Source organism: Camelina sativa, chromosome 4 (genome assembly GCF_000633955.1).
Source record: "Camelina sativa cultivar DH55 chromosome 4, Cs, whole genome shotgun sequence".
Classification (NCBI taxonomy): Eukaryota; Viridiplantae; Streptophyta; class Magnoliopsida; order Brassicales; family Brassicaceae; genus Camelina; species Camelina sativa.
Genome location: NC_025688.1, coordinates 17,908,254 through 17,921,485, shown reverse-complemented (window position 1 = coordinate 17,921,485; position 13,232 = coordinate 17,908,254). Strand labels below are relative to the sequence as shown.

General features: G+C 35.8%; 3 protein-coding genes across 3 annotated transcripts; all 3 read left to right on the top strand.

Moving 5' to 3' along the window:
* Window positions 3,132-5,785, top strand: LOC104780971 (aspartyl protease family protein 1-like). Its single transcript, XM_010505527.1, has 10 exons — window positions 3,132-3,572; window positions 3,673-3,811; window positions 3,896-4,125; window positions 4,274-4,495; window positions 4,584-4,719; window positions 4,860-4,939; window positions 5,061-5,157; window positions 5,234-5,300; window positions 5,404-5,475; window positions 5,560-5,785. Exons 1-10 carry the CDS (start codon window positions 3,286-3,288, stop codon window positions 5,724-5,726), a joined length of 1,497 nt encoding a protein of 498 aa, XP_010503829.1. The 5' UTR covers window positions 3,132-3,285; the 3' UTR covers window positions 5,727-5,785.
* Window positions 7,613-10,808, top strand: LOC104780970 (aspartyl protease family protein 1-like). The gene is made up of 10 exons (XM_010505526.2): window positions 7,613-8,206; window positions 8,297-8,438; window positions 8,529-8,761; window positions 9,030-9,260; window positions 9,380-9,515; window positions 9,685-9,758; window positions 9,959-10,058; window positions 10,151-10,217; window positions 10,293-10,364; window positions 10,449-10,808. The coding sequence occupies exons 1-10, from the start codon at window positions 7,905-7,907 to the stop codon at window positions 10,670-10,672; spliced, it is 1,581 nt and encodes a 526-aa protein (XP_010503828.1). The 5' UTR covers window positions 7,613-7,904; the 3' UTR covers window positions 10,673-10,808.
* LOC104784006 (aspartyl protease family protein 1-like) lies at window positions 11,696-13,227 on the top strand (the record flags this gene model as incomplete). The annotated part of the gene is made up of 5 exons (XM_010509089.2): window positions 11,696-11,808; window positions 11,905-12,271; window positions 12,369-12,510; window positions 12,602-12,834; window positions 13,065-13,227. Coding segments are annotated over exons 1-5 (975 nt in total), but the record flags the coding sequence as incomplete, so codon positions are not given.

Here is a 13,232-nt window from a genome sequence, read left to right as displayed (position 1 = left end):
CTGTGAATGATATGAAAGAGGGACACGTGATATAATGAGATGATTTTAAAAAACGTTAGCTGTCTAAAATAAGACATACGTGTGCACTCATACATAAACATCTCCACCTGCACCTGACCTTCACCTGCACTTCTTTTCCCTCCCCTTCACTTCTCTCCCATGTGCTTCCCCCCTCCCTTTCGATCCTCCTCTTCCTCTCTTCCTCTCTTCGAACATGGGCCTTTAGATTTGTATGTTGGGCCTTATAACCAACTTACTATAAATGGTAAGGATAGATAGCAAGCATTTTGAAGATACAAACCAACTAATAACTTCTATTTGGAAATATGTGGATGTGTGTACTACGATATATGCTTTTAGAGTTGTTTGAATACATAAAAAATTAGGTATAATATATAGCTTGAGGTTTAGTTTACATTTGAAGAAATAAAATATCAAAAATATAGTTTAAATGTTTAATGTTATTATGCACATTAATTATTTTCTATAAGAAATTAATCCATATATATGGATTATATATATATATATATATTAATTGCTAATAGAAAATAGTTAATGTGCATAATAACATTACTTTCACTCTTCAGTTTAAATAAACTACATGTGCATAATAACATTACTTTCTAAAAAAAAAGAGGCAATAAAAGAGGGGGAGTAGTCAAGAACACCAACCCTACTTTCACTCTTCACCAAGAAATGAAGGAATCATAGAAAGACCCCCACATGTAAATTGATCACGTTCTCTTAAAAAAACAAGTTTTGCCCGAGTATAACCAAACCTGGCTCTCACTCATCACTACAAATTCTTCATTTTCTTTCTTTAACGAACTATACATTTGTATATATATAGATTCACACTCAATAATCACTTTTCAGACTCCAGTTAATTACAAAAACATCAGTTAAATAAACTACCTGTTCTTTGAACCAGATTAATAAGATAATATAGAAACGATGCAACATCATTCGGAAGTGAAGCAGCCTCTTTGCCCTAAGCCTCGCCGTGTGTGTCCTTCTCTTCCTGACTTTCTCAAACCTCTCTCGTGTTCTCTACATTCCTCCACCTGGTAACATTATATGCTCTAGTTCTTGTTTCGTTTGTTTGTGTTTCTACATTTGGTGTTTGTGGTTAATTTGATTTAAATAAGAATGTTTTAAATTGCTAAATTTCCTTCTTTTTTTATAAACGTAAATGCAGATATGTATTTCTTTTTAAAACAATCGAAGCCTATATCCTCTTACTTAGTTTTTATGATTCTTGAAATTTATCACGATGATTCAGTACTCATATACTTGTTTGTGCATTAATCAGCCAACAAAGTACGGAGGGAAGAAGCGACGCAATCAGCATAATTGATAAGGTCACCATCATTTCTATTAGATATATTGGATATTTCCAAACGTGCATGCATGGATCTTGAGTGTTAAGTAAATACAAATATTAATTGTGGTAGGTGCAGCCGATAGAAGGTGGAACAGTAGAGTCAATGTGGTACGCAGGGTCTCCACTTAGGAGAACAGGGAATCCTCTTGTACACGACCTACGTTTCATTCACTGCCTCGATCTTCTCCCCAATTTATCAAGAACCAAGGCTTGACATTCACATCTTTCATGGCTACGTACCTTATCAGCCACATACAAAACAAAGAAAAGAAAAAAGAAAACATCAACTCCTTACGTACAGTACTACTACACTGACATATCAATCGATCTTCGAGTAAAGATAGGTGGGTTGTCAAAATCCTAAAACATATGTAATTGGATATATTCTCGATCAAGAAGAGAGTTCTCACTGAGTTCAAGGGCACTAATTAATTAACTACGTACACAATGAATGTAGAGACTTATATATATATATATATATATATATATATATATAGGATGGTAAATTATATACGTACGTGGATAGGTTGGATGTTTATAATTGGTTGTTTCCAACATTCTCTCTCTTTTTTTCTTTTCTTTTTGTAGTTTGTTAAGCCTTATTCTGTCTTCTAAACATTCGTCTAATTTTATACATGACTTGTGTTTCCTATTATCTACCGATACTTGTAGTTTGTTCGTATAATAATCGTATGTGTAAAATTCCGGAGTTATACGTACTCTCTCTATCAGCAGTGCCGGCTCAAGGTTTTTAGGGGCCCTGGGCAATTTTGTTTTTTGAATGAAAGACCAAATTTTTTTTTAACCTCTGTTATATGTTAAAAAAAAATATGGATTTTATTTTGATAATATATAAACACTTGATAAGATTATAAAAATTTATTTTCATTCTACGTTAGAGTCAGTTGAGATAATTATAGAAGATAAAGAGTCTTTTTGGTTATTGACTCGTAAAAATAAATTATTAAAACATATTTTAATGAATTATTTTTGTGTTACAAATTTTGTTTTTGCCTCTTTTATCTTACATTATTTTGTTGTGTCCATTTATCTTGCATTTTTTTTGTATCCATTTATCTTGCATTATTTATTTTTTTGTGCCCCTTAATCTTACATTATTTGTCTTCTTAATCTATGAACCCGGAGCGGTTGCACCCCTTGTCCCCTATCTAAGCCGGCACTGTCTATCAGTTTTCTCAACAGTTCTTTTCGTAACCAAATAATCTGAGAGCTCTCATCTCATTTCATCAAAAATACAAAGCCGGATTAATAAGAAGAAACAATTCGAGTCGTGCATGACGAACCTGACACGTGTGCATGAATCTAACGGTTTCTATCTTCAATACTTTTATCAGCATTTGCATTTCCATCCTCTTATTTATATTATATGACAAAATCACCCCTTTGTTTTCCTTATAGACAAACATTTTTTAAACCATAGCCTAATAATGTGTACCGGCAGCACCAAACTGATGGAACAAACAAACATCCCTCCACGTCTCTCTATTCACACAATTCCACCAAATAATTATACAAATAGCCACACAACACAACACACAACGATTCAATGTAGTACTACTTGTGGTTTTCTTTATTAAGACTAAGAAAAAATAAGAAATATTATGATAATTCTCTATAGTATATTCCTAATAATTAAATAGGAGAGAGTTGATGTTCAAAAAAATGAATTAAATACAAGAATTTCGTTGGCAACATAATCCTTCAATAACGATCTTTAAAACCCGTTGACAAAGACCAAGCACCAGACAAAACGTTGACCTTATGGAAAGGAAGAAAGCTTCGTGTAGTAAAAGAAATTCAAACTAGCAAGAATCAATACATCTCTTCCTAAAGTTTTCTTATAACTTTAGATTCATACAGAGAGACAGAAAGACCGGAGAATGGGTTGGAGTAGTGGGAAGTTGAGATGGATGTTTCAGTTTGGATTCTTCTGCGTTATGAGTTCGGGATGGGCTTCTTCTGTCTCAGGATCCTTCTCCTTTGAAATTCATCATAGATTCTCAGAGCAGGTCAAGACCGTTCTAGGTGGTCATGGCTTGCCTGTAATGGGCAGCCTTGACTACTACAAGGCGTTGGTTCACCGCGATCGAGGTCGGAGGCTAACATCCAATAACAATCAGACAACTATATCTTTCGCTCAAGGCAACTCCACCCAAGAAATCAGTTTGTATGGAATTCTTTGAAACTCCTCTGCTTCTCAATTTAGTAATATATAGACCTTTAATTATATATTTTTTATTTTTTATTTTTTAATTCTTAATGGTCAGTCTACATTATGCGAATGTGACGGTAGGAACACCGCCTCAATGGTTCTTGGTGGCCTTAGACACGGGAAGTGATTTGTTCTGGTTACCTTGCAAATGCAATTCTACTTGCATTCGGACCATGGAGACTGACCAAGGCGAGGTAATATGTTATCTTGGTCCTTGGAATGTTACGTTATGACGTTAAAACTCGATCATATTTTAAAGAAATTTTATGTATACACAGAGGATAAAGCTTAACATCTACAACCCAAACATATCAACATCAAGCACAAAGGTTACATGCAATAGCACACTCTGTACATCAAGAAACAGATGCCTTTCTCCGCTCAGCGATTGTCCTTACAGAATTCGATATCTCTCGCCGGGAAGCAGAAGCACAGGTGTGTTGGTGGAGGATGTGATCCATATGAGCACAGAAGAAGGAGAAGCTAGAGAGGCTCGAATCACATTCGGGTTTGTAAATCTTTCTAACTTCATGCATTGTGTTCAAGCTCAAAACTAATTGACTGTTCTCTTTCATATATTACTTTAGATTTTTTTCTTACTTTTATATGTGAAATTTCTAAGACTAACTAACAGACAAATTACGTAATGGTGGCAGATGTAGTCAGTCCCAACTAGGGTTGTTCCAAAAAGTGGCTGTAAATGGTATAATGGGACTTGCAATAGACGACCTAGCGGTTCCAAACATGTTGGTTAAAGCCGGAGTGATCACAGATTCTTTCTCAATGTGTTTTGGTCTCAAAGGGAAAGGAACAATCAGTTTCGGAGACAAAGGCAGCTCTGACCAGCTTGAGACTCCATTGAGTGGCACCCTCTCTCCGTAAACTCTCCTTGATTACACCTTTTTATTTAATTATTTCCAATATGTACATTCATATGTAAGGTACATTAACATGATCTGAACACAGGCCGTTTTACGATGTGAGCATCACCAAGTTCAAGGTAGGAAGTGTGACGGTGGAAACAGAATTCAGCGCGATATTTGACTCCGGGACCGCGGTTACATGGCTTCTGGAGCCTTACTACACTTCTCTAACCACAAATGTACCTACCTAACTGTATTGAATTCTCTTTAGATTCATGCATAGATTGTTTGTTTGCGTTTACGGTTGCATTTATTGTGTCTAAAACAACGACACATTAGTCCACTAGCTAGTTGGTTAGTAATGTGTTGTGTTTTGCAGTTTCATCTCTCTGTACCAGACAAACGACTTCCGGCAAATGTGGATAGCCCCTTTGAGTTCTGCTACATTATTACATCAACGTACGTTGACTATCTTTCGAAGTGTTGTGTTTTGCAGTTTCATCTCTCTGTACGTTAATATACTTTAATTAAGAAGAAAATGTTAAGGAGTATTGATGCATATGTGTGTTGCTGTTTGCAGTTCAGATGAAGAGAAGCTTCCTTCAATTAGCTTTGAGTTGAAAGGAGGAGCGGCTTATGATATTTTCAGCCCCATACTTGTCTTCGACACCTCCAATGTACACATCTCATCTTACCAAATATCATTAGTAAGATATTAATACATGAATCACCATTGCATTCACGTCACTGCAGGGTAATTTTCAAGTCTATTGCTTGGCCGTTTTGAAGCAAGTTAATGCCGACTTCAACATCATTGGACGTTCGTTTCTTTTTCTTTTCTTTTCCTCCAACCAAAAAAACATCTTCTTGCACGTTTGTTTTAACCAATGATCCTAATCACATCAAATTTTCCTCTATGTTAGAAAACTTCATGACCAACTACAGAATCGTCCATGATCGGGAGAGAATGATCTTGGGATGGAAAGAATCTGATTGTATGTCATAGCTTAATTAACTTATCTTGACCAAATATATATAGATTCATGTTGGTGACCAGTTACTTCTGGACATTTTTTCAGGTAATGATGCTAACGGTTCTGGTTCCAAGGGACCAAGCGCTCCAGCGAAACCGCCATCGCTGCCGCCAACGCCATCTCCAAGAACCGTTAACCCTTCCACCCGTTTAAACCCTTTGGCTGCTTCTTCACTTTTCATCATTTGTTTCATTTCTTTTATATGTTTGTGATAGTGAGCGAGTACATCTACTATATATGCAAAGAAGCTAATTTGTTTTCGTTTCTACTTTTTTAAATTTCATCTATCCTAGAAATCTTACATTCTGATCTTCTGGCCCCATGTTCCCTTTCACCCAAGTGGGACATTTATAAATACAATATCTTAACATGGGAGCATGAGAACATTCATTCCTTCCTCTCCCACATTTTAATACCCAAAAGTCTAAGTATGGGATATTCGAAATGTTTTAAGTAATGAGGAGTTGAGGACACATATAAAAAAAATGGAAAAAACATGAATTAGAAGACTTTAGGAAATTGGGAATAATTATTCAACTTCTCTAATCTATACGACTGCATGGTTCATAATGCCATCCTAGTCCGTTGACTTCATACAAAAAAAGAGCTTATCTTATTTTTTTTTTTGTTATGTATATAAGTTGAGTTTTAGTTTGTAATATAAGCCAACAACCCTTTAATTTAAATTAGGTACTAGATTAGATTAAGACATGTGCTAGAGCACATGTTAAAATTAATTTTATTTATATTGTAATTTTTATATAAATATAATTTATGTGATTGTTTTTAAAAGTTTTTTTCGATAAAACATTATGCAATAAAATCATATGCTAAACATGATGACTTGAAAAAAGACATATATTTTGTAAGTTTTATATTTTAATGATTCTAGATAAATATCTGTACTATAACACTGATTAAATTTTTTTTATACAACATTTTGTATATTTTATATTTTAAAATAAAATTTTAATATGTTGTATTAGTTTATGTATGTGAAGTAATTTCAACAATGTATATTAAACATCATGACTTGAATGTCATTATAAGACATAATTTTGTAAATTTGGTTTTTTAAAAGCGAGTTATTATATTATGAGTAACTTAATATATTGTTATACTTTTTGTTTCAATATACTTGGTTTTTTGAAGTTATTTCATATTATAGTGACATATTATTGGCATTGCTATAACAAATCAATTTAGAGTGTTTATAGTTTCTAACTTTTATATCAAGTTTCAATATTTTAAAAATATTTCAAAATAAATTATTTAAAATTTATTCTATTATATGAAATTATAATTCAACAAAAAAATATGATATTAAATTTAAATATTCAAATTTTGACCTGTTACTCAGTAGAATTTTTAATTTAATAGATATTATTTTTAAAGAATAATATTTCTAAAGCTTGAATATTTTATAGATTGAACAATTTATATTTGTATTTAAAAATTCAACTTAGGTATATGCGTAAATAAAACTATTTTTTAATTATAATAAATAATATGATAATTTATTTGTTTCACAAAATAGACTCATATATAAAACTAAGAGGTGAAGTATAATGATAATTAACAAATTATTATGTTTAGTTAGATATCAAAAGATTTTAATATGGATAAATAATTTAATAAAAGAAATTAATATGGTAAGTTAGATGATATCAAATGATTTTTTAAAATATTTTCTTAAGATTTTTGGAAATAAATTAAAATTGCACCCAATATTTAACTTGTAACCAATTAATATATAACCTATTTGTAACTAACTTATTAAAATTATATAGTATACTCTCGTTTTATTATAAAGGAGATATATATATACAACTATTAATCTAATGAGGCATGATTAAAAAGGTCAACTACAACAATATTGGCTAACTCTATTATGAGCGAATAACCAAAGATATTCAAACAAAATTTGAAAGTAAACGTTCGTTAAAAAAAAAAGAAAAATTAATAAAGGGAGTTAAATGCAAAAAAAGATGGGTAAAGGGACTTTTTCGCAAAAAAAGAAGAGTTGACGAAGAGACTTTATATATAAACGGCTAAATTCAAAAAGTCGTCTCTCTCACTCTCCTGATGATTAGAGAACTCTGTCTGCCCTCGTCAACCTTCTCCTTTAAAGGAAAGAAGACGAACATACAAAAAATAAATAATGGCCACTACTCCGATTAAACAAGTATTACCTCAAAGGATCAAATCACCTTCTCTTAGCATGTCTGGTACAATGCGAACGAGTCAACCTTTTGACTTTTTTTGTTTGGGTTCAATTCTTCAGTTTCCTTACATATACGCGCGGAGTAAATATCGTTATCTGAGAAAGCAACCGGAGTTTTATTCCGGAGGTGTTTTTGTTTTCTTGAATAAGCTCCGAGATTGAAGTCATGGACGTTGCACGCCAAGTGTTTGTGTTATTGTCTGTGTTAGTGGTGTATTGGGGTTTCGAGAGATGTGAGGCTTCTTCTGGGAAGTTCGGATTTGAAGTACACCACATGTTCTCTGATAAGGTCAAACAAAGTCTCGGTCTTGACGACATAGTGCCCGAAACAGGAAGTTTGGAATACTTCAAGGTTTTGGCCCACCGTGATCGTTTGATCAGGGGTCGAGGTCTTGCCTCCAACAATGAAGAAACCCCGATCACTTTTGATAAAGGAAACCTCACTGTTTCAATCAAGCTTCTGGGAGCGTAATGCATCTTTCTCTCATCTTGAATTCTCAACAATTCGTTTTCTTGTTTAATCTTGAATTTGATTTGTATTTCTTTATGTGGTATCAGCCTGTATTACGCTAATATATCTGTGGGAACACCACCTTCTTCGTTCCTGGTGGCTCTGGACACAGGCAGCGATTTGTTTTGGTTGCCTTGCAATTGTGGCACCACTTGCATCCGCGACTTGGAAGACGTTGGAGTTCTACAGGTTCCTTTCCCCTTTTGAAAGCAGATTGACATGTTTTCTTTAAACTATTTTTTTGCTTTACTCTTGTTGTATTCTCTTCTTTGGAAACAGAGTGTACCACTCAATCTATACACTCCCAACGCATCTACTACGAGTTCTAACATTCGATGCAGTGACAAGCGTTGTTTTGGATCGAGAAAGTGTTCTTCTCCTGCAAGTATTTGCCCTTATCAGGTTTCTTACTCTAACAGCACAGCCACCACAGGGACATTGGTACAGGATGTATTGCATCTAGCCACTGATGATGAGGATTTAAAGCCTGTCAAAGCTAATGTAACGCTTGGGTAAGTAAATGACTCTTCTCCTCTGTATTTTCTTAACCAAAAACGTTCATGGACGCTGTCGCACCTCTAAAACACTGTTCATGTCCTGTTAACGCTATGGTGTGCATAGCAAAACCAATATTGAATATAGTGTGAAATCCGGACATGTAAAAATGTTGAGGTCTTCTGAGCATTCAGGTATAGCTCCATCAACTGTCCTCTGTTTGAGAAATGACTTCGGAAGCAACTAAGGAAATGCCAAAGAACTGAATCCGTGTTTCTGATGCAGTTGCGGTCAGAAGCAGACAGGTCTGCTCCGGAGAAATATTTCTGTGAATGGTGTTCTTGGGCTTGGTATTAAAGATTACTCTGTTCCTAGCCTCCTGGCAAAAGCCAATATCACCGCAAACTCCTTCTCAATGTGTTTCGGTCGTGTCATTGGCATTGTTGGAAGAATTAATTTTGGAGACAAAGGCTACACAGATCAGGAGGAGACTCCATTCATTTCTGTTGCACCAAGGTACGAAGTCAAAACAGTGCCTATAGTTTTTAATTTGATGTATAGTATCTATACCGATTCCGTTTCTATCCACCATTATATTTACTTTTTTGACATTTTTGATCCAAAATGAAAACTAGTACGGCTTATGGTGTAAATGTGACGGGAGTATCAGTAGGGAGAGATCCTATTGACGTTGGCTTTTTTGCAAAATTCGACACTGGCTCATCATTTACACACTTGCTGGAGCCAGCATATGGTGACCTTACCACAGCTGTATGTACAAACTTTTTTTCCTCTTAGATAATATTGAGCTGTTAAATCATTAGATAAATCAGTAACTTTTGCAGTGGATATTAAGATGAAGATTTCTTAGAAGAAAATCCTTTCCTCCAAGCTTTGTGTTTGTTACATCACAATGACATTCGTTCTTTTACTTTTGCAGTTTGACGATCTTGTTGACGACAAGCGACGCCCAGTTGATCCCAAGGTTCCCTTTGAGTTCTGTTACGACTTGAGGTCATGCCCGCACTCTTATCAGCGTAGTTATTAGATGCTTTTGCCTGCTTTAGTAGAATGTGTTGGACTTTTAACGCAAGCTGGATTGAATTTATAGAACAAATATTAAAGTATTAGGAATTGAAAGCAGCTAAGTAACTTGTAAGATGGACTAATTTGTATCACATTTGTATACTGATGCTCTTCATCTTCACATGCAGCCCAAACACCAGAAGCATAAAATTCCCCTTAGTAGAGATGACTTTTGTAGGAGGAGGCAAAATCATGCTCAATAATCCGTTTTTCACGGCACGAACTCAGGTAAGACATGGTTTTAATTCTTTCTTTCTTTCTTTCATGTACTAGCGTATCTATTTACATTTTGATTTTTGGATATGAACAATGAGTAACAGGAGGGTAATGTAATGTACTGCTTGGGTGTTCTGAAGAGCGTAGATCTCAAAATTAATGTCATTGGACGTAAGTATCTCAACGCTGATGCACAAATTCTGTATATATCCATATACATATAATGAGAACATTTGTGGATCGCAGAGAACTTCTTGGCGGGCTACCGCGTTGTATTCGATCGGGAGAGGATGATTTTGGGTTGGAAGCCGTCTCTATGTGAGTGACAAAATCAGGAAGTGGCTGTATATATCCTTGGAATAGAAATATAATTGATCATGATGTGTTTAATGTCATGGGCAGGTTTTGAAGATGAAAGCTTGGAATCAACGACTCCTCCACCACCAGAGATCGAAACTGTAGCACCAAGTCCAACTGTATCCGCTCCATCACCTACTTCTCCTCCTCCTGTTATTTCTGCTACACCACCCCCATTCGACCCTCCCAACTCCACAGGCGGTGCAGCCAGTCTCATCCCTGTCACATCTCAACTCCTACTTCTCTTACCTCTTTTAGCCTTCCTCTGAATCACAGAAGCCATTTGTTTTGTGTTGGCTTGACCATTGTATGTTCATTCATTCAATAATAATCTTCGTTTGATGTGCACAAAACAATATTTCATTGGTTTGAGAGTGGTAATCTTATCTCCCTGTTACATATGTATGGTTTTGCTACATTAGTGTTTTGGATATATCAAAGTGCGTGGCACAATTGCAGGAAGGAGGAGATTATGCATTTTGTCAAACATGTTTGTTTGTCTCGTTAGGAAAAGATATAGATTAGCAGTACCAAAAGGGTATTTTGTAAACCTTTCATCCAAGTGGGACATTTACAAAATACTATTATCTCATTTTGTACGGGAGCATGAAAGCATGCATTCGTCTACCAAAATTAAACTTTATCAACATGGGTAACAGGAGGGTTTTGTGATTTACTGCTTGAATGTTCTGAAGAGTGTAGATGTCATCATCATTGGTCGTNATTGGTCGTAAGTATCTCAATAACCGATGCACAATTAAATTTGTGTATGCTGTATGCATATAATGAGAGTATGTTTGGTGGAATGCAGAGAACTTTATGTCGGGCTACCGCATTGTATTTGACCGGGAGAGGATGATTTTGGGTTGGAAGCAATCTAACTGTAATAAGTGACCAAATCAAGAAGTGACACCAACCTCAGCCCTCTTGCAGCTGAACTCCTACCTCTTTTGGCCTTCCTCTGATTCACAGAAACTGTTTTTGTGTTAGTTTGACAACTTTATTATGTTCATATAATAATTAAACCTCGATTGTTGAGCAAAACAATGTTCAATAAGCTTATCTCCCTGTTTCAATGTTATTGACTTATTGTTGTTATGTAAATTGTCAAAGTGCGTGGAGCATATTAGAAGATTTGTTTAAGGGGTGATTTTGTAAATGTCAAAGTCAACTCTGATACGGAATCAAGGAGTAAAGTGAAAAATACCAAAACTAGAGGGACTTTTTCGTAAAAAGAAAGAGTTGACTATATAACGGCTAAGTCGAGAAGTCGTCTCCCAGCGGATAAAAGACTCTGCATTTGTCAACCTTGAGCTTCAGGGAAAGAAGACGAAGATGGCTACTAGTCCGATTAAACAAGTATTTTTACTCCGAAGAATCAAATCAGCTTCTCTCAGCATGTCTGGTACAATGCGAACTAGTCAACCTTTTGACTTTTTTTTTTTTTTGTTTTGCTTCCTTACATATACGGGATTTGTCCCGTTGTATTTCGTTATCTGAGGAAGCAACCGGAGTTTTATTCCGGAGGTGTTTTTGTATTCTCGGAAAAGAACTTCTGAGATTGAAGTAATGGACGTTGCACGCCAAGTGTTTGTGTTATTGTCTGTGTTAGTGGTGTGTTGGGGTTTGGAGAGATGTGAGGCTTCTAGGAAGTTCAGCTTCGAAGTTCATCACATGTTCTCTGATACGGTCAAGCAAACTCTTGGGTTTGGCGATTTAGTTCCGGAAAAGGGAAGTTTGGATTACTTCAAGCTTTTGGCCCATCGCGATCGGTTGATCAGAGGTCGAGGTCTTGCCTCCAACAATGAAGAACCTCCTGTCACGTTCATGCGGGGTAACCGCACGATTACAATCGACCTTCTCGGATCGTAATGCCTCTTCTCCTTTCGTTTTCTTTTTTTTTATGCAACCATATTTTGACTCGTTGGCTTGTTGAATATGATTTGTATATCCATGTGGCTTCAGCCTGCATTACGCCAATGTCTCTGTTGGAACACCGGCCACTTGGTTCCTTGTGGCTCTTGACACTGGCAGCGATTTGTTTTGGTTGCCTTGCAATTGCGGTTCCTCTTGTATCCGTGACTTGGAGGACATTGGGCTTCCACAGGTACCTTTCTCCTCTCGAAAGCAAATACTTTTATTTTATAGAGTCTCATTTTTAACTTATTTATTCCCTAACTGTCTCTTTTTTGACACAGAGTCTACCACTCAATCTATACAGTCCCAATGCATCTTCTACAAGTTCAAGCATTAGATGCAGTGACAAGCGTTGTTTTGGATCAGGAGGATGTTCTTCTCCTACAAGTATTTGCCCTTATCAGATTCCCTACTCTAGCACCACCGTCACTACAGGGACATTGTTACAGGATGTATTGCATTTGGTCACAGAGGACGAGGGTTTAGAGCCTGTCAAAGCTAATATCACGCTTGGGTAAGTAATCAATTTCTTTTCATTATTATATGTCTTTTCTTATCAAAAACCCTTGTGCCGCTATTTTAACCTCTAAAGGTATGCTCATTTCGTGTTAAAAGCCGTGAAATAATCCGTCAAGCAATCTATATATTGGTACGATGAGATTGAACTTAGTTTGAAAGCTGGTCACTAGAAAGTAAAGGTTTTTTTTTTGCCTCTCTTGGAACTCACATGGCTTTGTGATGCAGCTGCGGTCAGAATCAGACAGGTTTGTACCGGAGAAGTGTGGCTGTGAATGGTCTTCTTGGGCTTGGTATGAAAGATTACTCAGTTCCGAGTGTACTGGCAAAAGCAAATATCACTGCGAACTCTTTCTCAATGTGTTTCGGGAATATTGTTGACTTTATCGGAAGAAT